General features: G+C 39.5%; 2 protein-coding genes across 5 annotated transcripts in view; one reads left to right on the top strand and one right to left on the bottom strand.

Annotated features, from left to right (window-relative positions):
- Ofd1 (OFD1 centriole and centriolar satellite protein) overlaps nt 1-6,227 on the bottom strand; it is a 37,099-nt gene extending 30,872 nt beyond the window's left edge. Inside the window, exons 1-3 of one of the 3 annotated variants that reach the window (XM_063242760.1) lie at nt 6,207-6,227; nt 5,581-5,679; nt 244-444 (exon numbers count right to left, since the gene is read on the bottom strand). In XM_063242760.1, the coding sequence (XP_063098830.1) occupies nt 244-444; nt 5,581-5,679; nt 6,207-6,209 (303 nt within the window). In that variant the 5' untranslated portion in view covers nt 6,210-6,227. Of the gene's footprint in view, nt 1-243; nt 445-5,580; nt 5,680-6,206 lie in introns of those variants that run through there. The other 2 variants (XM_013144875.3, XM_063242761.1) reach the window with 2 other exon arrangements.
- Nucleotides 6,228-6,261: 34 nt separating this feature from the next.
- Trappc2 (trafficking protein particle complex subunit 2) lies at nt 6,262-23,320 on the top strand. Of its 2 annotated transcripts, XM_063242765.1 has the most exons (6): nt 6,309-6,396; nt 11,928-12,087; nt 16,522-16,633; nt 20,054-20,202; nt 20,536-20,617; nt 22,180-23,320. In XM_063242765.1, the coding sequence occupies exons 2-6, from the start codon at nt 12,071-12,073 to the stop codon at nt 22,276-22,278; spliced, it is 459 nt and encodes a 152-aa protein (XP_063098835.1). In that variant the 5' UTR covers nt 6,309-6,396; nt 11,928-12,070; the 3' UTR covers nt 22,279-23,320. The 2 variants fall into 2 exon arrangements, with proteins under 2 accessions (XP_063098837.1, XP_063098835.1); XM_063242767.1 differs by lacking the exon at nt 11,928-12,087 and having other exon boundaries at nt 6,262-6,396.
- Nucleotides 23,321-25,079: the final 1,759 nt, after the last annotated feature.

The raw sequence follows: 25,079 nt of genomic DNA, 5'->3' as shown, positions 1-25,079 counted from the left end.
AATCACAGTCAGTACTCATTTGTTATGTAACAATACACAAGCTACTAAATTGTGTATTACCGGCAGACACAACGTGAATTCACAGATGAAGAAGCTAGTCAAGAAACACTTAGCAGACCAGGGATATAGCTCCTTGGGGCCAATCCACAGTTCACACACAAAAAGCGAACTTAGTTGTTATGCAGCACTTTACAATTATCAGAGGGAGAAAGTCTTAGGAGAAAATTCAAAAACAGACTTTACCTTCTCTTTTGCCAAACCACTTTCTGGAAAGAAAACAGAAAGGGAATATTCATAGCCACATCTTTGTAAGTGATCAGCCACTATAGAGTTCGAGGCGCCTATAAGGAGGGTGCTCCCTTCAACTGAGATGGACTGAGGCTGCAGCTCTCCGCTCAGTACAGGGTGCATCAGTTCATGGATTAGCTGGTTTCTGAGTTGTGTCTAAGCAAAGCAAAAAAAAAAGCAAAATACAAAAGAGGGGAGGGAATAAAACACAAGAAAAAATTTTGCAAGATTGCTTCACTAGCAATACAAACAGATTTGTCTCCATTGGAATCTTTTTTTTTTTCCAGAATGGTTCTAGATGCATGGCCACAAGTTAAGAACTAAGCCCTGTATAATTTGTCTGACCTAATGAGAAAAGTAGCCCCAAAGGTTTCAGGCAAAAGCTTTCTCTTCCCAGATCCAGGTGAACTCAGACCACTTGTAGACTCTTCACTTAGCTTCCCTAAAAGTACAAATGACTGTGACTGGTATCAAGTAAAGTAGAACATCTGATGACTTCACACTGCTGTGGAATGCTCAAGGCTGTGAAACTACTGTTAGGTCAGTTTATTGGGCAGCCTGGTCAAAGTAAAACTGGGTTCCCAAAAGGAAAAAAATTAGGCTAGGGGTTTAGCTCAATGGCACAAGTGCCTGCCTAGCAAATGCAAGACCTGAGTTAAATCCCAGGTAGCCAAAAAATTAAAAAAGGAAAATTAGTAAGCCCAAAGGCAGCCCTGGATTCAATCTTCAAGAGAGAGAGAGAGAGAGAGAGAGAGAGAGAGAGACAGAGAGACAGAGAGACAGAGAGACAGAGAGAGAGACAGAGAGAGAGACAGAGAGAGACAGAGAGACACAAAGAGAGGGAGAGGGAGGGAGAAAGGAGAGGGAGAAAGAGAAAGGGAGGGAGGGAAGAGAGAGAGAGGCGAAAAAAAGAGAGAGAGGGAGGATGTAGTTATATAGAGAATATTAGCATCTGGAGCCATTATTAAGTATAATAATCTTTTCATAATTTATAAATCATGAAATTTAGGTTTGGAATAGGCGATTTTCTCAAGGTGATAGCACTGGTATTATTAACCATTTGGATCTTAAGAAAAACCCCTAAATTAAATGGACTACTGACTGTTTAATCTATTTTATATATAACTTGGAAATATGTAACTGGGCAGATCTCAAGAACAAACTGCCTAGATTTGTGGGAAATAATATCTCATAATTCATATTAACACAATTCATGCAAGCAACAAATGGAGTTCTTATTTTACCTTTCTATGTCTTTTAATTATAAAAGAATGATATATAATTACCAAGACAGAGCAGGACTTATTATACATATAAAATTCTGTATTTAAAAAGACATTATACTGAACAAAATATGCATGCTCAGTCTCACCTAAAACAATTCATTACCTAAAATAAAGCAAAGAAAAAGTAACTATAATGTCCATCATTAAAATTTATAAGGAGTTTAATTACAGTACATCTGTAACACACTGATATGTTCAGATGGATCTTAATTAATAAAAGGATTTAGTGAGTCTTTTTGCATACAAGTAATGAAACAGAATAAAGTAAAAAAATGAATGATATAAACTAATGAAATGAAAAATAGGAAAAAATGAAACAACATAGATGTATTTCTAGCTCAAAAAACATAAAAATCATGTCATCTAGTACTTCCTAAAATGAATGAAAAAACTAGCTTGAGCTGAGCATGGTGCTGCATGCCTGAAATTCCTGCACTCAATAAGCTGAGGCAGGAGGATCCCTGTGAGTCTGAAGCCAGCCTGGGTTACATGGTGAGTTCAAAGACAGCTTGAACCACACAGCGAGACTCTGTTTTTTAAAAAAAAAAAAAAAGAAGAAGAAGAAAAAGGAGGAGGAGGAGAAAAAAGAACAGTGACCATGGGGAGAAGAGAAGTGGGAGAGAAGAGACTTCTAAGTCCTCAGAAATTGATTAATTAGGACAGAATAAGGGAACAGAAGATCTCACAAGCTTCATTTAATGGCACCTAAACTGACTGTGTATTTCACTGTAAACAGAAATTCTTCTCAAATACCCAAACAAAACATATATTAGTCTAATTTTAAAAATCAGAATTTGGGCTGGGGATTTAGCACAGTGGCATAAGTGCCTGCATTGCAAGTGCGTGGTCATGAGTTCAATCCCTGGTATCAAAAAAACAACAAAGAAAGAAAGAAAGAAAAAGAAAAAAGAAATCAGAATTCACCTATACTAGTCATCAAAAAGTAACAATTAGTTCGTCTGACCAAGTAAAGATCAACAGTGATCAAGATGGAATATCAGAAAGTGAATATCCAGCAGCAAAATGAACAGGAAGCAGTAATTCTCAGGAGGCTACACTGTAGCTACAGAGTGAATAATGCCAGTATTACCCTGCACCAAAGCAAAGGAGAGCTCAAGGAGGATAATGATAGGCCAATATCAGTCATGACTCCAGATATGAAGTAAAACACTATCAAATCTAACCCAGAATAGGACATGCCCAGGAACGTGAGGATTGTTAATATCAGAAAGTACATTAATGAAGTACAAATGATTCCAGGTAGATTCATATACTACAGCTAATTACAGATGGGTTAAGGAAATAAATGTAAAAAAGTCTTACTAAAATTTTAAAAGTGAAGCTGGGCATGGTAGTGCACACCTGAAATCCCAGCACTCAGGAAGCTGAGGCAGGAGGATCACTCCAAGTTTGAGTCCAGCCTGGGCAACATGGTGAGCTCAAGGCCAAACTGAACAATGTAGTGAGATGCTATTTCAAAAAATCCAGAAAAATAAAGTTTAAAAATGAATAGTCATTCTCTTTGCAAGTACCAAGAATAAAAGTAAAAATTCAAAAAGATTTAACCATATAAAAATGTTACAGATCAAATTAAATTTGAACACAGAGATAATGTATTGCAATACAAATAGGGAAAAGATTAATAGTTTCTACTAAAAGAAACTAAAAACATTGGCAACAGAACACTAACACTACAGGAAAAACACAAAAGGAACATGAATTGTCATCAATGGAAAATACAAATGACAGAAAAGATATGAACCTCATCAATAAGCAAAGGAATGAAATATTAAATACTGAAACAACAGGTTTTGTTCGCAATTTTAGATTGCTAAAAAGTGTAATGTTAGTAATATTGCAGGGAAACAAACATTCCTAAACTGCTGATGGAACATAAACTAATATAATCTTTCTAGAACAAGTTCAATAACTTTAAAAATACTTCTGTCGACTCAGTAATGTGATTTTATCTATGCCAAGCAAAAATATGAAAGGTGCAACTGAAGTTATGTGTAGACTTGGATATAAACTAAACATTCAATAGGGGACTGCAACATAAATTACTCATACATCCAAAGATGAGCCTGCTGCTACTGAAATGAGGATTTCAAGAAATTTAAGGTGCTGGGGATTTAACTCAGCGGCATAAGCGCCTGCCTTGCAAGCAGGCAGTCGTGAGTTCGATCCCTGGTACCGATAAAAGGGGAAAAGACAAAAAAAAAAAAAAAAAAAAAGAAAAAAAAGAAAAAAAAGAAATTTAAGGCAACAAGGAAATGTTTACCATACAATTTAAAACAAGATATATACACATTATATCAACTTAGGCTGAATTAGACATCATTTCCCCCTTTCTGCATTTCTGTATTTTCTAGATGAATCTGTTTTTATGAGGTTACAAAATAATGAGCAAGAGGGTGAGACTAATCAGGGTTACTTTTCTTTATTTCCTACTTCATGCTTTTGAAATGAAAACAGAGCTAATACTACTCCTGTTAAAATATAAAATGTACTTATATATATCTACTGTCTATATTAAATTCTATGTTCTAACCTACATTTATTTTTTATGATTCAAAGATTTACTAAGGTACTCTATGCATTCTATATATACAGAAACACCTATTAATTATTAAAATATGTTTATGCAGGAGTAACATTTTTGATGTTAAAATTGTTAAACATTATGCTTTCTGCACACTGATTCTCCATAATGAATCTGAACTTCCCAATGATTTACCACACACTTTAAATTACTAATTAAATAACTGAAAAAATGTACTGAGTCAAACTAAATTTAAATGCACTATAAAGAAAACGCTCAGGGGCTGGGGATTTAGCTCAGCGGCATAAGCTCCTGCCTTGCAAGCAGGCAGTCGTGAGTTCGATCCCTGGTATCGATAAAAACGAAAAAGACCAAAAAAAAGAAAGAAAACGCTCAAAAGAAATCATATACACATCTATTTCAAAACTACCTTTGCTAGCTAGCCCTTTTCCCAAAGGTTTAGCCCGAAAAAAACAGTAAAATCTATACAAAATTTTATTACAAGGGTTATATTAGGTCAAACACAACAAATACTATGATGCACGTTTACATTAAATTACAGCTTAAAGCACGAATTTACATGCTAAGCCACACTGACATCTGCTCTACATAGGTGAAATATCTAAGTTTACAAGACTTTTGGACATGAATCCTCAGCATAAAAACTGTGTACTTGCATGCAAACAGAATGAGGAACCCAGGTAGTGGGCTTCCATCTCCAAGTCACCATTTTGTTGCATATTTTATTCTCAAAGCTTAAAGGGTATGACCCAATGTTTTTTAAGGGAAAAATGTCACTCCTCAAACTGTTCTGTTGCCAAGTGTGGTGATGCATGCCTGTAATCCCAGCACAGGAGGCTGAGGCAGGAAGATCGCTGCAAGTGGAGGCCAGCGTGGGCTACAGAGCGACTTCAAAGCCAGCCTGGACTACACAGCAAGACCCTGTCTTTAAAAAAAAAGTATCAAATTGTTCTACAGTAAGTAGTACACTTAATATTTTCTGTATGGAGTCGACGGCCTTCATCAAATGTATTACAAAATCACCAATTAATTCAGGAACTGGTATGCCAGATTTATAGATCAAGTCTAATCTTACTCAAATGTGTTCAGTACATGTTACTGCTTCTATCTTAATGTCAGTTCCATAAATCTATTATTTAAACAGGCTCTTTTAAGACAACTCAAACTTGGGGGCTGGGGATTTAGCTCAGCGGCATAAACGCCTGCATTGCAAGCAGGCAGTCGTGAGCTCGATCCCCGGTACCGATAAAAAGGAAAAAGACCAAAAAAAAAAAAAAAATACAACTCAAACTCAACATTTTCCATATAAACGTATAACTCGTCACTACAACGCATACGTCATCCTGCTTTTAAAACTCAAGCTCTGGATAAATTTAAATGTGGACTATTTGTTTTAGGTTACACTTGCAAAAGCTACGACACAGATTTCTCTAAATCTGATACCTTTAACTTGTCCAGTACGCCCCGATCCTTAAACGTCTGGTATAGCTTTTTGCGCAGTTCATCTTGACTCAACACATCACACTTGTGGGGCATGATGGACTGGAAGAGAAAATGGTTTCAAGTTACCGGGAGGGCAGAGGGGAAGTGAATTTCTGAAAACAGGCCAGTGGCCGCCCGGGAAGCTCTAAGATGCCTATAGTGTAAAAGAACTCCGACAGACACAATGAGAGGATTCTGTCGCGTCGGTTCCGCAAAGCGGCAGTTGTAGCTACCTAGCCATCACCCGGTAACTACTTCCTCCCGAGCCTGAACCGCTGTGACCCGATTCAAGGCCCAACCCAGGCTGCCGGCCCTAGACCAGAGGGAATCCCTGATTTCAGAGTCCCGTATCTGGGGGGACCGGAGAACAAGGGAGAACGCTCAGCCTAGCACTTCGAACTAGAACTCTGTCAAAGACACTAACTCCCTCTCTCTGCGGTTCTGAACAGTACAGGAGGCCTTGATTTTGATGGGACTCTCAAAGACAGAAGCTGGTGGGCGGAGAACTAGAGAAAGAAGCCTAGCAGGGATGGAGGACCGCAAGTTTTTGCCGCTGAGACTCTATGCGTGCCCTCCCGCGAGCCTACCATTTTGGCCACTTACGTCCAGAATGCCTCAGCGCATGCGCCGAACCATAAACTCATCCACATCTCGCGAGAGCTCAGTAACGGAGGTATCTCGCGAGGATTGCTTCCGGAGTCCCGGCTAAGGGTTTACAGCGCGGGTCTCAGCTTCAAGAATTAGCTGGGCGTTTCCTTTGCCTGCGTCTCACTACAGGTAGGGGTTGTAGCGAGGGGAAAGGACGGGCTCTCTGATTCCCTAGGGGACGTCCTAGGTCCGGCGTGAGGCGGACGTTGACCTTGTATATAAATCGCGGCCAGCTTCATCTGAGCGAGCCACACCCCGTTTCGACCTGCTGATGTTCGTTTTTAGGACGCTTGGTTTTCCCTAAGTCCTTCAGCTAACTCATTGTTTCTTTACCCGTGATACTGTTGCCTTTTGGAACCTGAAAATTCCTTGTTGTAGGACTTAGTCTAGTTCTGTGATTGTAACATGTTAACCATATCCGTGATGTGTAACTATTAATGCCCACCGCTTCCAGGCACGTGGTTTTGAAAACTGAAACTGCCTGCGGACATTTGTCACATGTCCTCAGGGAGGCGGAATTGCTCCTATTTAAGAACTACGGAACCAAACTTTATAATACTCACTTCTGTGTACTTTGAGAAAGTTAAGTCCGGGCCCCAGGGTACTTAAACTTAATTGGAAAGCAAAGGAACTAAATCTCAGAAGCAATAATGAAAACGTTACAGCCTAAAAATAGAACAAGAACTAAGATGCTTTTGTAAGTAGGGTAGAGTTTGGAAAGAGGCAGTTGAAGATGAAAGAGGGCAGTGTCGGCTCTCTGAAAAAGCATTACTCATCAGTGCCTTGATTAGTAAGATTTAGATAGTGGACAAACAGAATATCGCAGAAGGGCAAATGAACAAGGGAATATAAAAAAGGACGTTTGTGGAGGCAGTAGAAATTCTGGCTTGACTTTTGGGGATACAGAGTATGGGGAAGTCCTACCAATGAGGACAAAATTGGGTCAGTGTCAGCTTTGTGCACAGCACTAAAGAGTACAAGTTTTGATCTCTGGCTATGAAAAGTTTATAGTATTTCGCGGAGGCAGCAAGGGTAACACTTAGGAGGTGGACATGCTGTAGGGGGTTGTTGTTGTTGTTCATGTTTGCAGTGCATAAGGGTTACGTTCATTATGGGAAGTTGACTTATATACATAACATATCTTAATCCTTTTTTCATCTCCCTCTATCCCTGAGTACCCTTACCTTTTGCAAAACGTGTATCTCCGTTTTCTATTATGTCTTTTCTTTTTGCTCTTTAACTTATTAATACTTTGGATTTCTCATATGAGAAGTTATTTGCTATTTAAGCTTGTGTTTCTGATTTAATTCACTGAACATTATGACTCAAAGTGTATCCATTTTCCTACAGATGACTCAAATTTATCCTTATTTATGCCAGAGTCATCATCCACTGTGTATGGATACTGCATTTACTTTATCCATTCTTTTTATCCGTTCATTTGCTGATGGACATGTATGCCACTTCTAAGATGTATCTATTACACTCGTTACTGCTGTCAGTATAGGTATGCATGGATCACTGTAATATGATGCCTTTAATACCTTTGGAAAGATACCTAAAAGGGGAATACCTGGGTCAAATGGAATTTCTCTTCGTAGTTTTTGGAGGAATCTCCATACTATTTTCCATAGTAGTTGTACTAGGTTGGATTCCCACCAATACTGACTGTGGAAGAGCCTATAAGTTTTTATTATAAATCATTGTGGAAGAAGGACTTTGTTGGATAGGTAAGGTTTGGACACTCAGGAAGAGCCATTGAAATATAAAAAGAGAAATAAGGAAAGTAACTCTAAAGTATAACATTGATACAATGAAAGTAAATTTGGGAGAAACAGTAAGTAGACCTGTCACCTCTAGCAAAAGTGAACAATAAGATTGAAGGAGCAACTTGAGAATCTGTTTTGAGTACTAGTACATGACCTGTAGCTGGGAAGCAGTAAGGCTTTTGAGCACAATAGTAAAATGTTGAAAACAGTGTTCTAGAAAGATAACATGAAGCAGAGTGTAGTAGTGTAATTCCAGCACTCTGGGTGGCTAAGGCAGGAGGATCTCAAGTTCAAGCCCAGCCTGATCAACTTAGAGACTTAGGGAGACCCTGTCAAAAGGGGAGAACAGGGAGTATAGCTCAGTGTGATATCGCAGTGTTGTAAATACCGTTAAAAAGTACACTAGATTTTTAAGAAGCATCAGTTCCCGAAGACACTCTTGCTACCCACCCCTATGTTTGGTCCAAAAGTTGAATAGAATTAGATGAAATGTTCACCAAAAGCCAGAATAAACTTGGCCATAGGGAGAACTGCTTATAATATTAATAGGAAAATTTCCCATTAGAGACCTGTTAGTAATATTCATACTGCTCCTCATTTAAATAGACATGTGTTTTGCCACCCCACTTCAGTCTTGCAGCCCAGACTTGTGGAATTACTGAAAGAAACCACTGCTATCCAGAGCACAGGGCAGTTTTCTAGAAATCCTTTTGTAGAGGCTGTAAAGAGTTTTGCTATAAAAAAATAAATGGTTTTGGAGCTGCAGTTCATGAGTTTTGTCTGCAACTTAAGATGGGTTGGGAACAACTCCTAAGTTCTTTGAGTTCATCCTCCCACTCTGGTGCTCCTGGTACTCTTACTCTATCTGCCATTACTCATTTTTAGCTTCCTGGTAACTTCAGATGAACAACCCTGAGCTTGGCTTGTGCAGAAAAGTAGAGCAAATCTGTGCCATGCAGAGTTAGCAAAACTAACAAATACAGCATTGACTCTCCTATAGGCCCTGCACTCCCCAAACCAGAATCGATCACAGTGATTTCCTGCTGACTCACTGACTACAGACTCTTATTCATCACCAGTTCCTGGCAATCACTATGAAGTGATTTGAGATGGCAAAGGAAAAGAAACCTTTTGCCATCCCTAGTCAAATCCCTTTCTTAAACAGCATGTTTAAAAATAGTACTGTGCTGTATCTCCCGACCAAAACAGTCTTTTTCTCTCTTAAAGTTTGGTCACCTCTCATTTTTCTCTCTAGAGCATTCCCTAACCTAGATCCCACCGTTGGCCCTAACACATTTTTTTAGTTATCAATCCTTTGAAAATGCTGTTCCCGGATCTGAGTACTTCCTCACAGGTGGTATTATTAGTAAAGAGCGCGTCAGCACCTTCTCAGCCTGGCTTGGCCATCTCTTTCTCCTAATGCAGCCTACAATTACTTTAGCTTTTTTGACCACCACATTACACTGCTGCCTCTTAATAAGCTTGCAGTAAATTAAAACTTGGGGCTTTGTGCAGATGAACTGCTCTTAATGTAGGTTTCTGTCTTCCTGTTGATTTCTTTTAAGCTCATCCTCTTAAATTACATTTTGTTAATTTCATCTAACTCAAAAAAAAAAAAATTCATCTAACTCTCCTAGTCATGGAGATGTTTTTGAATCCTAACTTACGCCTTCTAATAAGTTAGCTACCGTTAGCATTATCTTTGAATGTGGTGAGTTATCTTCATCCAAGTTACACATTCAAATGTTGACCTGGAATAGGTTAAAGTCAACCTCAGAGCCTCCCCTAGAGACCCTGGGCCATAAACTGACATAGAAAATTCCAGTTCTTTAAGTATGAACACACAAGTCAGCTATGAGTGGTCCCTTCTCCAGCAAATAATGAGTGCCTACTGGACCCTGACATTGTTATAGTTCTGGGGATACCAATGTGAACAAGACAATCAGCATGTGTGTCCTTATAAAGGGCACCAGTCAAGCAAAACTGTATTATCACCCAGGCTAGCTGCAGACCTGCAGTTTGTTCTTAGGTAGATAACCAAAATACTTCCAAAAATGATTTATTGCCTACCTATCATACTGTTCTTCCTAAACAAAAGATGCAAGTTTGGCTTGGCTTGTCCTGGGTATGTGAATACATAATAACTTACTGTTTTTTGCAGGGATTCCCATTAAATGAACTAATGTATAATAAAAGCACCTGGCATTTCTGAGCACCACCACCACCACCCAGAAAAACAGGCATTTAATACATATTTCTGTTGTTTTGGTCTGTTTGTATTCAGTTACAAAGGGGAACCCCTTTTTTCTGTCTCTGAAAATAGGAATACCACTTAAGCTATCTCAAAGCTGTTATGGTTGATACATTGTGTCAACTTGGGAAGTTTAGAAGTTTAACTAAGAGACTAAGCAGGGAGCCAGGATTCTTCTTTGTAAACATCCCCATCCTGTGCTAGAGGAGGGCAAAAAGATTTTGTTGAGTGCTACACCCACCTGGAGGGGGGTGGTAGCCTGTGTACAATACAAGGAGGAAATGAGGCTTGCTCCTCCCTCCTCTTGTCCTGGCTTCTTTTGCTGGCTGCTGCCTTGAATTGTTGCCCCAGTGCCATGCCATCATCCTGCCTTGGAGCCAGTCGATCATGGACTCCACAAATGGTAAGCTAAATAAGCCTTTCCTTCCTTCATTTTGGGTGTCCAGTATTTTGTCCCAGCAATGAGAGAAAAGTAACCAAGACAGAGGGTATGGCACTTTCCTGCCTGTGATTTCTCAAATGTCAATCAACAGTAGACCTATAATCACATTTGTTAGTCCAAGCTACTGTATATAATTTGCCAGGACCTAAACACTGGAGGCTGTTGAAATACCCAGATATTTTTTTAACAGACCCATTGTGATGTTTGCATCCTGCCTAACCTGGTTTTTTGGGTGCTTACTATTTGAAAGCTATTCTCTTTCAACATGAACATTTCATTGTGTACCAAGTGGTAAATGACGTTGACCTTTCTCCTGCTTTTACCTGATTGTTAGCTAAAAAGACCTTTTTTTTTCTTAAGATACTTCATATGGGGCTGGAGATTTAGCTCAGCGGCATAAGCACCTGCCTTGCAAGCAGGCGGTCGTGAGTTCGATTCCCGGTACCAATAAAAAGGAAAAAGACAAAAAAAAAAAAAAAGATATTTCATATACTTCAGTTCCTTGTGGGCTTTTGTCCCTCTGATGCTGACCTCAGAGATTTCTGATCCCATTTTTATGTTCCTTACCAATTAATGACTTCCTACATTGTTTGTCAGTCTAACACCTCGTATCACCAAGTTGTTTTCTAAAGGTGTCTCCCTCTCAATAGAAGCTCAAGCTATGGAAATCACCTGAGACAAGTGTTGTCTCCACCACAAGTCAGAGTCCTGGCTTCCGTCTCATCAGCCACCTAATCCAGGCCCTTGTCATGGGGGACTTTTTCATAGGCACCAACAGACTTGAGCAACTTCTCACCCAGGTGCTGTGGATTATCTGAACACAGACATCTTCCTTGGTCACCTGAGACCCCTGTGGCCTCAGCACTGGAGCTGTGAAAAGCTCCTTTTAGTGTGGAGGCTCCTAAAATCCTTTCCTGACTCTCATTCCTGCATCACAGCAGCAGCTGACAGGCATCACTGTCTAAGCTACAGTCCTGTCTGCAGTTCATTGTGTGAGCACTGCATGCCCCTGTTCTCCACACTGACACCCACACATTGTGGCAGTCCTCACATTAAGGCACCTGTGGCCTCCCCCTGACATCTTTGCCCTGTGCTTTGAAACCCTTGACCCTGGCAAGGAAACTCCCTTTTGTTCCCATTCTCTTTGTAGAATGTGCTGATACTGACTTGAGCATTTCCTTCCTTCCTTCCTTCTCAGGCCTACAGGTTTTTCAGCTTTGTCATATGTGCAAGATTCCTACTGCTGCCTTAATAAATTGCTACAATTTTAGTAGCTCAGTGGAGCACAAATACTTCAGTGTTCTGCAGATAGAAATCTGACATGGATCTCCCTGGACTTAAATGAAGGTGTCAGCAGGGTATGCTTTTATCAAAAGCTTTGGGAAGAATATTTCCTTGTATTTTCCTGCTTCGAGAGGCCACGTGCATTCCTTGGGTGTGACCCGTTTGATTTCAGAGCCATCAGCATTGCGTCCCTGTGACCATCCTTCCCTGCCCACTTTTCCCTCTCACTTTGTTCCTTTGCCTCCCTCTTCCATTCAAAGGGTGCTTGCAAGTTCCATTGAACCCAACTGCATGATCCAGTATAATCCCCCCCTACCCTTTTTTTGAGACAGGCTGCTTTGAGCTTGCCATTTAACTCAGGCCAGCATTATATTAACCATATGACTCAGGCTGGGCTCCAACTCAGTCTTCCTGCCTCAGCCTCCCACAGTGCTGGGACTACGGGCATGTACTGCTACATCCAGCTTAATTTCTCTATTTTAAGATCATTTTTATTCCATCTGCAACCTCAATTTCTCTCTGCCAGGAACCCAAACATGTTCACAGGTTCCAGAGATTAGGACACAGACATCTCGAAAGGAGACACTGTTCAGCATGGTTACCTAAACTAGGCATTTGGAAACCATCCTAGATTCATCTGTTTCTCAATTCCTTGGTTAACTCTTTTCTAAATTCTGTGTAGCTGTCTCCTCAACACTCTCAGGCCAGACTTCCCATGGGATGCTTCAGACCCTCTATTTAAAGTAGTAGAAAAATTGAGCAGACAAAAATATGTATACTTCGGGGCTGGGGATTTAGCTCAGCGACATAAGCACTTGCCTTGCAAGCGGGCAGTCATGAGTTCGATCCCCAGTACCGATAAAAAGCAAAAAGACAAAAAAAAATACATATACCTATACAAACACTGATGCTCAATCACAGCAGTTCCTTTATTTGTATTGTTTTATTTATTGGAATTCTATGGTTTGTAAGGAATTGGGAATCATTTATCTAGAGTTGTACTGTCCTATATTGTACCTAGTATCCAAATACAGCTATTTATGTTTAAAGTAAAATTAACCAAAATTAAAGATTCCATTTTGCATTCACACTTGCCACATGTTAAAGGTTTACTGGCTCTCACTGTAGACAGCAGTTACAGGACGCTTCCATGGCTGCACAAAGTTCATTGTGTTGGCTGGCAGAGGTGTGTCTTACCTTTGCTCAGTATCCATGGCGGTAAGCCTACACGCAGGTGCTAAATGACTGCACACATTATCCTCCTGAGGCGTTGGCATTCTTTTGTCACAGGGTTTTAAGTTCTTCCACTTTACCTGTCAGATTTCCCTTCGCAGAATAGAATGGAGAGTTATAGGCCTTCTAGCTTCTAGAGCTGTTTACAAATCAAATTATTGGCAGCTCGAATCAAGGACAGAATGCATATAAAGAAGATTCTGTCTCATCTGGCCAGCTGGGTAGTTTGTAACAGAACCTTTCAGACCCCTTTCTGTTCCTCTTCATCATGCTGTACTTAAACACTGTGCTTCTTTCCCATTTGTGGATTCCATAAAGGAGCAAGTATGCAGGGAGGGATGTAAATATAGAGTGTGTGTGTGTGTGTGTGTGTGTGTGTGTGTGTGTTTGTATTCTGCTGCTTGGGTTTTTATTTTTTCTCTTCTGCTACTGCTTAAATGTGAAGAAGAATAAGCCCTTCCCTTGGCCAACTGCAGCTGTAGAGTACTCATGATATTGTTGGGGTTTTTTAAATTCTTTATATGTTTTAGACAGAAGTCCTTTGTCTGAGGGACAGTTCACTAAGTTTTTTTCCCAGTTTGTGGGTTTTCTTTTCACTATGCTGGAGATTTCTTTTGACATGCAGAAACTTTTTAATAAGACGTGATCCCAGTTATTGATTCTGGAAAGTATTACCCGTGCAGTTTGATTCCTGTTCATGAATTCTCTACCTACCCCTATGTCTTCAAGGTTTTTACCTAATTTGTCTTCCAACAGATTTAGTGTTTCTGTTTTAATATTCAGATCTTTGATCCATTTAGATTTTAGTTTAGTACATGGTGATAGGCATGGGTCTAGGCATTCATTGGTTGGAATGGTTTTATCCTGGTTTGTTTGATTTTATTATCTGTGATAGTATGAACAGCTATTTTGAAGAAAACAAGACATTGTAATAGCCAGTGCTGATTTAATATCATCTTCCTTTGAAGTCCTACCATGCTTTTGTTCTTCTGTTTCCATTGGTTCAATCATATTGTATCTTATTGGATTTTATCATGTGTAATAGTATAAAAAAATTTATATGGCAAATGAGATAATATAGTAGCCATTGTTCATTCTCTTGTTATTTGGTTCTGAATGCCCTGAAATACTTTCATTCTCTTGAATGGTTTTATACTATTTTGTTATGTTTGATACTATCGTATATGACATTATGTTCAACTATTTCAAAGAAAGTGACATCATGGTAGTGACTGTTAATTACGGGTTTTCTTGTGGTAAATACTGTGTTGCTTACATTGTTCTGTTCTGATCTGCTTTGTTATGTTGACACTCTTTTGTCTTAATCCCTTTAAAATAAAAAAGTGATATTATTGTTTACTTGGTTCACATTTCAAGTTCCCTTTCCTCTTTATCTCACTTTCTCTGAAGAATTATTGCAACTTCTCCTGGTTTTGTATAATTTTGTATCATTCTGCTTGTCTTTGTCATCCAGTCTTACTTATCTTTCCCCTAAAGCAAAGGCAAAGTTCTGTGTAGGCCCAGAGAGTAAATATTCTTGGCTTTGGGGGCCAGATGGCCTCTGTTGCAGCTGCTTAGCTCTTCCATTGAAGAGTGAAAGCAGCCTTTAGATAGTAAGGATATGCATGAGGCTCAATTTAGCCTGCAGTCTGTAGGGTGCTGACCTCTGCTCCATATAAATCCTATTTCATCATGCCAAGTCTCCTAGCTGCATTTTCTTCCAGTCATAGCCTTCTAATTTGAGTCAAAAGTGCCAGATGTGGCCTGATTTCATGTTACAAAATGTTTCATTCTTTAAGAAACAGATGTCTTTGCACTGTACACAGGAAAAAAAAAAAAGAAACGGATGTCTTGGGGCTGGGGATTTAGCTCGGTGGTATAAGCGCCTGCCTTGCAAGCAGGCAGTCGTGAGTTCGATCCCTGGTACCGATAAAAAGGAAAAAGACAAAAAAAAAAAAAAAAAAGAAGAAGATGTCTTCTGATTGTGTCGGGAGTTCTGAGTAAATCAGCAGAAGGTCTAATGAGGCTTGGTGAATCCTGGGCCCGCCCCACATCAGATGTTTGGGAGGCTGACTAGATCCCCCCAGTTAACTAGTTTCCCACCACATGTTGAGGAGTTACCAGGTGCCTAGTGTGCATGAGCTCTTCCATGTTGTTCTAAATAATAGTTATTGAACACACACAGTGAACTAAGCACCATGCATTAGAGTTTCATGCTTCTCAGGCATTAGATTGTAATTCTCATGATTATATCATCAAAGTAGCTACAGCATTATCTCTGTTGTGCAGCTGAGGAAGCAGACCCTGGGAGATTAAGATGGTCGCAATTGGTGGTAAGAAACAGAGCTATACTGAACTTAACATCTGGCTCCAGAGCCCTATGATAAAAATATACACATAGGTAAATCTATTTATCCCCTCTGTCCAGCCATCATCTGTCTTTCTGTTTACTTGCCTGTCTGTCCACACATCCATCTACCAGTGCAGCTTTTGGTTGATCTGTATTAAAAGCCATGGGATCACTAACGTTTTCTCCCAGTTTCTTAGTCGCCCCCCCCCCCGCCCCGGTCAACCTGATGACCCTTACTTCTAAGACCTTTCAGTACCTCAGAATATCTTCCTTTTTGTATTATTTCATCCATTTTTTGTAGAACATAAAACTCCTTGCTTTCAGGTATATTAAGGGGCATATTGTAGGCTCTTGAATGTGTAGGGACTTAAATTCCAGCACATATCCTTCAGTTGGGAAAAAGAGGACTGGAGTACACAATCTGTAGATTAATGCTACAGTGTCTCCTGTGTAAATGATATATGGTGCAGCTGTTTTTAGCTTTCTCTAAAGGATGTTTCTTAGAAGTTTCTGAGACAAGCTCATTATTTCCTTTGTGTTTTCACTTTCAATTGCACTTAACTACTCACAATTCATCTGCCTAGATGTTAATGTGAACACTAGCCAGTCCAAACCAAATTAAGCCTGGATTACTCCATGAGACATACAGGGACTCGAGCTGAATGTCCTGAATTTTCAGGTCACAAAAATGTTTCCTTTTTTATTTTATATTAGAGGTTTTCCATTTTCTCTGACAACATAGTACATTGGATTATATAGGATGCATTCCAGATATCTAACATTAATAGTCCAAAAGTTGTATATCTATCATACTTATACTGGAAAACAAGCCAATTGTAAGCTAAGAAAATAATTCTGGATGTTGTGTTAACTATGTTTGGAGTTCATTTCTGAATACCAAAATTAAGTATTTTTCATTTATTAGGAGCCATATATTAAAGACAATGTCTGGAAGCTTCTACTTTGTAATCGTTGGTCACCATGATAATCCAGTTTTTGAAATGGAATTTTTGCCAGCTGGGAAAGCAGAATCCAAAGTACGTATGAAATCTTAAATTACATAAGAATTTTTAAACTGGTATAATGATGTGGTATGATTTTAGACCTGGAAGATCTGGTCAGATGAGGTAACCGAAATTCACCACCATTAAATGAGGCACTCTGGAGTCTCGAGACAGTAGAAGCTAGCCAGAGGAATGTCTTTGGGGTTGCTTAGGCAACCTTTATTCAGCACATATTTAGACTAGCAAGATGCCCAGGTCTCTTTCCCATGATGTTTGGTTCACTGTCACCCCTAGGAAATGCTCTTTCTTACATGCATGGAAACATCATCTACCTTAGTGAGTCTGGAAGAACAATCCTTGCTGCCTTGAAAAGGATTAGATGTCCATTCTATTTTGGTGATTCACACTTTTCATGGGTATGGATGTAGTGGATCACTTTATATCTGAGAGGATTCAAAGAGACTCTCATACTGTCCTGATGCTGCTAGGTCTGCGGGCCTGTGTTTCCAGTGACTTCTGTAGCACTGCCTCGCTGGGTGGTACCTGCATGGCCTTCTCCGTAGTGACACCCTGTCTGTGCTCAAGAAACTTTGAAAGCAGCACCAGAGGCGAAGCCCCAACCATCTGATTGCCAGGAATGGTTTCAGAGAAATGAGCTTGCTTCGGTAACATTACCTACCATTCAAAGTAAACAGTCAAAGATTCAGTCCCTTCCATCTGTTTGTACTCATCCATGTGCCTAATGAATTGCCGCCAAGTATGCTGTGTTTCTCCCAGCCTCCACAAATAGGCTTCAGTGTCCTTTAAGACAAGGAGTTGGTTTTGTAACTTAGTCATAGTGCACAATGTTAAGTGTAAGATGCTTTTAAAATGTTCACTTATCACAAAAAGACTTGTTTAAGGTATTATGTACCAGGAGCTATTGCAACATAATTTTCCCTGTATTCTTATGAGAGTTCTATTACTCATTAAAACTCTGTTTTGAGGTACTTTTGTAGCACTAGTTGCTTCATGGGACATTGTTACTTGCATTCAGTTTCTGTGCAGCACAGTGGGCTGATGGTGGACAAAATGGCACATACAGCGCCAGAGATTTAGCTCAGCAGCACAAGTGCCTGCCTGGCAAGTGCAAGGTCATGAGTTTGATCCCCAATATAAAAAAAATAGCACATACAAAAACACTTAATCAGAGCCGGGGATATAGCTCAGTGGTACTGCACCTGCCTGACAAGCGCAAAGCCCTGAGTTCAATTGCCATTACCAAAAAAAGAATAATTAAAACACTTAATCACTTGACTTGGTCTTAGTTCTCTTTCCTGGTACTGCCCACCTTCTTAAACTATTTTTACTGTTTGTTCCAATCTTTCAAAAGTGATCGTTTTTTAGTCTTTAAAAGAATTTTTGTTACTATGTTTGCTCAACATACTGACTGTGGGGGTTGGTACATGAACATAACGCATCTCAATTCTTTTCATATCCCCTTGCTTCCCTTTCAGGAGTGATCATCACGGTAAAGTCATCGAAAGTACTGCTGTGAGCTAGAGACAAAATACATCCCTTTTCTCTAAGGGTTCAGTTAGTTTTGCCATGATAATGTGAGTGAAGTAAACATACTTAGCAATATGAGGGATTCCAGGGCAACTGGCAGCCTTCCTATAGCCTAATCATGGGAACAGACTTCCCAGGAAAAAGGTAGTATTGGTTTCCTGTGTTAAAACTCAAGTGGCTTGGAACAACAAATTTATTCCTATAGACCAAGGGGGCTTAGTTATTTTTTTCTCAGTGCTGAGACAAAATACCTGGAACCCAAAGTTAAAGGAGGAAAGGTTTAGCCCCCAGTATGTAGAGGTTTCAGTCCATAGTCAGCTGGCTCCAAGGCAGAGTGGCACATGGCAGAGGAGAGAAATAGTCCAGTGCAAAGCAGGGCAGAAGGCAGCAAGCAATAAGCAACAAAGGACCCAAAAATCTATTTCTGTCTCTTAATCTTATCAAGCCTACCCATCCTTAGGGCAGAGAGCACTCACACGCAGGATGGGGTAGCCTTAACCTGCCCAGAACTGCCAAATCAATCAATGGACTGATTTAGTAATCACACACCCTTAATCCCAGCATCACACACTCCAGATCCTACCACCTCTGAAAAGCCCCACCTATTCCTGCATAAGGCTTTGGGGGGACATCTAGAATGAACCCATAACTGGTAGAAGTTTGAAGAGCAGGTGTCAGCAAGGCCATGTTCCCTCTGAAGTCTCCAAGAAAGGGTTCATTCCAAGGCTTCTCTTCTAGCTTCTGGTAGTTAGTGGTTTGTAGCAATTATAACACCAGTGTTCACAGGGCATTCCTGTGTTTGTTGAGTGTACCAGAGGCCCAGCATACATGAACCACATCTGCAGCAACCCTCTTTAGGGCCACATTCAGAAACACTAGGGCTTGGGACTTCAGCCTATGAATTTTGGGGAAGACACAGTTTAATCCATAACAGATACTCACTGCAAGTACATTTTGAAACTAAGAATTCTAGGCTGGGGATATAGATCAAGTGGTAGAGCACTTGCCTAGCACTGCCGAGGCTATGGTTTCACTCTCCAGCACTACCAAAGAGAGAGACGGAGAGAAAACTCCTCAGGGGTAAAACTGCATCTTAGGTTCTGAATTTGTTCTCTATATTAGGGTGGATCTGTCCCACCTTCCAATTAGGCAATATAAGCCCAGCACAAGGACATTCCCAGTTCTGGCAGGATTGTCCCCTGCTGACATAGATGACTGCTCACAAGCTAGAGCTGAGCGTGGCCTCGCACCAACCCCGGATCCCCATATATAGTATGAGCTCTGTTCATCTAAAAGAGGCCTCTGGGCAGCCATCATGTGTACTACCTCTCAGTTGTCACTGCTGCTTGCATCCCTGGTGTCATTCCTCAGGAACCCGACCTTCCCTGCTGCCTCTGGCCAGTGCAGCCCACTCCTCTGTAGCCTTCCTTCACCACCTCCTTGGGCTTGGGCTTCCTAGGGTGCTCCCCTAAACCCACATCCACTGACAGGTTCATGTCTTTCTCCTCTGATTAAGATACAAGCTTCTGAAAAGCAGGATCTACCACGAGTATGTGTGTGTGTGTGTGTGTTCCCTCTTAAATGCAGTATTGTTTTCATATCCTTAAATGGTTACAGAATTTGATAACTATCTTCTTGTAACACTAAAAATGTTTTCTGTGTAGCTTCTTAAACACATTTTATTTATTAGCTGGCTCCCTATTTCCTTGTCAAGTTTTAGATATCAGATTAAAATGTAAGAATATAGGGAACCAGAGGCTTTTATGTCTCATGATGATAGATGAAGTAAAAACAAGTACTGTTTTTCCCTCATGAAAAAACCACATGTGGAATCTGCAGAATGAAGGGTTGGCATTCCTGATGCTACATGGAAACGTTAATCTGTTGCTGCTCTCTGTCATCTAGGATGATCATCGTCATCTGAACCAATTCATAGCTCATGCTGCTCTTGACCTTGTGGATGAAAATATGTGGCTCTCAAACAACATGTACTTGAAAACTGTGGACAAATTTAATGAGTGGTTTGTGTCAGCATTTGTCACTGCCGGCCATATCCTTACCTTATTAGTCATAAAAAAGTAAAAAAAAAAAAAGATATTTGACTAAAGGTTGGGTGAACAGACTTACAAGAATATGGAACATTGATGACCAGGTTCAGAATCTGTAGATGTCAAGGAGTTGGTAAAAATGGTAAAATTTCCATTTATAGAGCTATTTTTATATCTGTCTCCTAACCTTAAAAGGTTACATTCTCTGTATGATAAAGCTGACTTTAAACCCAGTTTTTGTCTTCAACTTTTCCATTGCAAAATACAGTGCAGGCGACTTAAAGTGTCAACTGATAGCTTTTCATTTTTAATAAATGATACCTTAATTATTCCACATATGAGATTTATTATGCTTCACGATATAAGGCAAGAAGATGGAATAAAGAACTTCTTTACTGATGTTTATGATTTGTATATAAAGGTATGGCATGTCCTACAATTTTCTAAATCTAATCTAGCTTTGACATGAAACTAACCTGTTTAACTCCCTAAGGCTAGCTAGTTTTCGTTTCAGATTAGCTTTTGCCAAATCAGAACTAGCTCTGGCAACTTTCTCAGCAAGCAGGTCTTTGCTGCTAAGTTAATATGTAGTCAGGAAAATAACCCGTGGTAGGTATTTTTAAATGTTTATGAAGGTAAATCAGTGCCATTCTTCCTCTACTGAGGCATATTATTGAGTTAGGGAACCCTTAGGAGAGCAAGGAAATGGCCTACATAAAGGAAATCTGCTTTATAATTTATATCTACAATGCCGTGGATATAGATCCTAAACTGGCAAGAAGTGTTAATTCTTTTTTTTTTTTTTTTTTTTTTTTGTATTTTTCGTTTTTATTGGTACCAGGGATCGAACTCCGGACTACCTGCTTGCAAGGCAGGTGCTTATGCCGCTGAGCTAAATCCCCAGCCCCAGAAGTGTTAATTCTTACGTCATGAAAAAGGATAACGGTGCACCTACATTTGATACTGAAATGAGAAAATAGTAATATGATGTCATGGTTAGCATACAGTGCTAATAACAGTTTGTTCTTAAATATGTTTTATATCTAGCCAGGATTTCTTACATATCTGCACCACAATAAAGTTGAAAAATCACTATTTCTAGTCAGAGGTACCAACTAGGCATGTTTAACTCTTACAAAGATGGATAAGCTAGTTGGGTGTGTTGGCGCACGCCTGTAATCCCAACATTGAGGAGGCTGAGGCTGAAGGAACTTTGCAAGTTCAAGACTAGCCTGAGGGCCGGGGATTTAGCTCAATGGCATAAGCACCTGCCTGGCAAGCGTGAGGTTGTGAGTTCAATCCCCAGTACTGCCCCCCCCCCCCAAAAAAAAGACCAGCCTGGGCTACAAAGTGAGCTCAAGTCCCACCTGAACTGCATAGCGGACCATGTCTCAAAAAGAAAAAAAAAAAGACGGATAAGTATCAAGTGATTAAGATGTAAAAATCAGCAATTCCTTTCCTCAGTAATTCCATTTAATGTTAATTTCCTCACATCTGTTACGATGCACTTAACTGCTTTAGATAAGGAACTGATTATTTAGCTTTCTGTTAAAATATATTTAAAAACCTGATTAAAAAATACCCAAGAGTAACTTTTTCTTAACTCTGAATACATGGCAGATTTTCATTTGTTTATGCAAAGTGCCTTACTGCTCAGTCTATTTGTTCTAAAGACTACTAGTAAATTAGTACTGTATTTCACACACAGGGTGGATCTAGAAAATTAATTTACTCAGAGAATAATACCTATCCTATTACCGTTAGTTTTGCTAGATACTTCTCAAAACTAAAACAAAGACAAAACTTTCCTTAAGGAGATAGTGTTTAACAATTGAGGATATAGAATGAAACTTAAAAATGTGATTTTTGTTTTGAATGTTTTTTATGACTTAATTTAAAAGTTCCAAATAATTTCCTTTTAAGGCCTATGATTTTTTCAGTCTTTTGCTTTGACAAGCTCACTAATACCTTCTTCTTTTCTAGTTTGCAATGAATCCATTTTATGAACCCAACTCTCCTATTCGATCAAGCGCATTTGACAGAAAAGTTCAGTTTCTTGGGAAGAAACATCTTTTAAGCTGAATACAGAAAAATTTTCAAAATAAACAGTGTCACAATGGGATATACTCAGGAATGTGTACATTGTAAGTAACTTGATTAGCCTATAAACTTTTACTTTTCTCAGTTTATCTAAATTTAGTAGAATTTCTTTTATAATTTAAAAATAGTACATTGTTTCATCTTGGATATCAACAGTATTTGCTTGTCAAGTGTTATTTATAGAGTTCCTTGTCGATAATTTTGAAATATTTGTATTTTAAAAGTTGGGAAGCTTACTGTTTAGTTTTGTTTTTTTCTCCTTTAAATAAATTTTTTTTAAAAAATTGAAAAGCTTTTGACTTTCCTTATCCAGATAGTTTGACCTTAGTGTCAAACTACCAAATGTCATAGTCAAGCTTTGGTAGACAGATTTAAAACTAAGATTGTGCAGAAGGAAATGAAATTGATAGCACATACAGTGATTTATTTGTACACTTGGAGATATACTATAAACATTTATAGTACACAGCACTACCTAAGCTGAATCAAAACGCTTTTGCCGTGGCTATTTGTTGTATGCCTGCCTCTGTCAGAGACTAGGACTAGTGATCATCACTGCTATAACTTTGGAATCCTTTACCTGTATGTGTATAATGGACCAAGTTTACAGACCATAGTGAAATGTGTTGCCTCTGTTACCCTATGTTTTTGTATTTTTTCTGAAAGTAAAATGGAACTTGAATAAACTGACTGGTATCTGTGCTTGTAAAAATTGTAATACAGTTGAAGAACTGTCATTAAAGTTTGGATTATATTAACATTTGCACTTAGCTTTTTAGGTTGTACACTGGAGGCTAATAGTTGTCTCTTCTGTACTATACTGTGTGTTTTCAATGTAAAATAATGAATGTCCATGGAAAAGCAAGACCAGATATTTTCTGTGCTTATGAGCACTTGAAGAATTCTGTTCTGAATGACAAAAATTTTGAGCAAGTAATTTTAAGCTTGATCCTATATCCTTGTGTGAAGTTGCTACCATCAGATTTACTCTTATTTGATTTCTTAAATAAAGATATTTATCCAAGTTTGTGGTAGTTTGATATCCATTTTGAAAGTACTACACGCCACCACCAGTTTCAGTCCTATTTTGCCCATGAAAAGTCTGCAAACTCCAAAACCTTAACCCATTAGACATTTCATTTCACCTCCCACTATGTGCCAGTTTTAGGAACAGGGAAAACAGATACTCATGTAGAAATCTAGGAGTAATTTCAGCCATGATAAAATGAGGTATCCAAACATGTATGTATGGTATACAATTTGCCCCACCTTCAATGAGCATATAATCCAAAGGCGGTCATGGGAGCCAGCCAGGAGCAGTAGCACATTACAGCAGGAAGCCGTATGGGTGAGGAGCCTTGGGTTCAGGCCCCAGCTCAGCTGCATGACAGTAGTACATTGCAAATAGTCTTCATTTTCTCTAGGTTTGTGAGGGTGAGATGGGAGCTTGGAACACACATGCTCTGTGAGTAGCTGAATGCCAATTTTCACATGTGACTACATCATTGAAGGAGCTCAGGGGAAAGTCCAGCAAGGAATGGGACCTCAGAGGTGGGGCCACCCAGGGAAGCAGCATTCCAGAAACACGGAGAATGCACAGAGGCTGACAGGATGGAAACAGGGCCGAAGCATTAGGAAAACAAAGTTGGCAAAGCTTGGCTCTGGTAGGTGATGTTCCTGAACATCCCGGAGTGTAAGACCAAGGGGTAAAATCAGGCTATACTAAGTACATACATGTCAGCACTAGATTTATAATACACATTAGCCCCCTGATCCACGTAAAGTGCACAAAAGTCCCCTTTATAGCTGGAATTGTCTTTGGCTGCTTCGTTCAGCATTAATGTTTCTGTGTGTAGGCAGCAGCCTTCTCTGCTTTCCTGCTGCTACCCCATGCTGTTTCTCAGTCATTCAGCACTTCCCAATTGACAATCTGTAGGATCCCAGAAGCCACTGACTGTCCACTTCTGCCTTTCACTGGGTACCTACCCTGGTCTGTTTTTCTACATAACACTGTGGCACCTGATAAGACAGATACTGTGAGAGAACTTGCATCGTGATGTAATATTAAAGTGAAAACTTAAATCTGTATAGAAATATAGTAAGGTATCCTTTTTAATGCAAGGAACAGCTGGGACGCTTCTAACTAGGAAATTTTTCAAAGGGTAAAGCAAGTGGGATGAACAGAAGTAATCCTTTGATGGGATTGTTTCCATCTTCCACAGGCCACGCTATAATCACTACACAAGTCAACAAATGCATATGTATCTGTTCTGAGTCCAGTACATTGCATTTTTAAAACTCAACTGTCTTCAAAGACTGCATTCATGCACAGCTTGAACTTAACTGACAGACACACCCGATGGTGCCTTCAGTATCTTAGAGCCTCCCTCTCCCAAGGTGTGAAGCATGACCTTCAGTTCTTCCTGCCCATCGCCTGTCTCTCTGGGATACTGGGCACTACTCATCACTTCTGCCACCAGAGTCACCACCTGCTTTGTGCCTCATCTGCTTTTTTATTTTTTCCATATTGCTCACCTTTACACAGATAATTCCACCCATCATTGTCCTTTCAACCCAAAGAAAATCAAAATTTGCAGCTGCTTTTGCTGCTGAAAAGCTTTTCCATTGAAGTTAACTTGGATGAAGGGCAAGCAATTTATTCTTTGAGGTTCTTTATCCTTATGTACTACTTTCTTACTACTAGGTCAATATCAACTAAGAATATTTAACAAATTGTTCACACATTGACTCAGCTAATAAAGGATACATAGAAATGTTGATAT

This window comes from Cavia porcellus, unplaced genomic scaffold (assembly GCF_034190915.1).
Source record: "Cavia porcellus strain 051 isolate PalLab524CR breed Dunkin Hartley unplaced genomic scaffold, mCavPor4.1 scaffold_33, whole genome shotgun sequence".
Lineage (NCBI taxonomy): Eukaryota > Metazoa > Chordata > Mammalia > Rodentia > Caviidae > Cavia > Cavia porcellus.
This window is presented reverse-complemented; position numbering and strand designations above follow the sequence as displayed.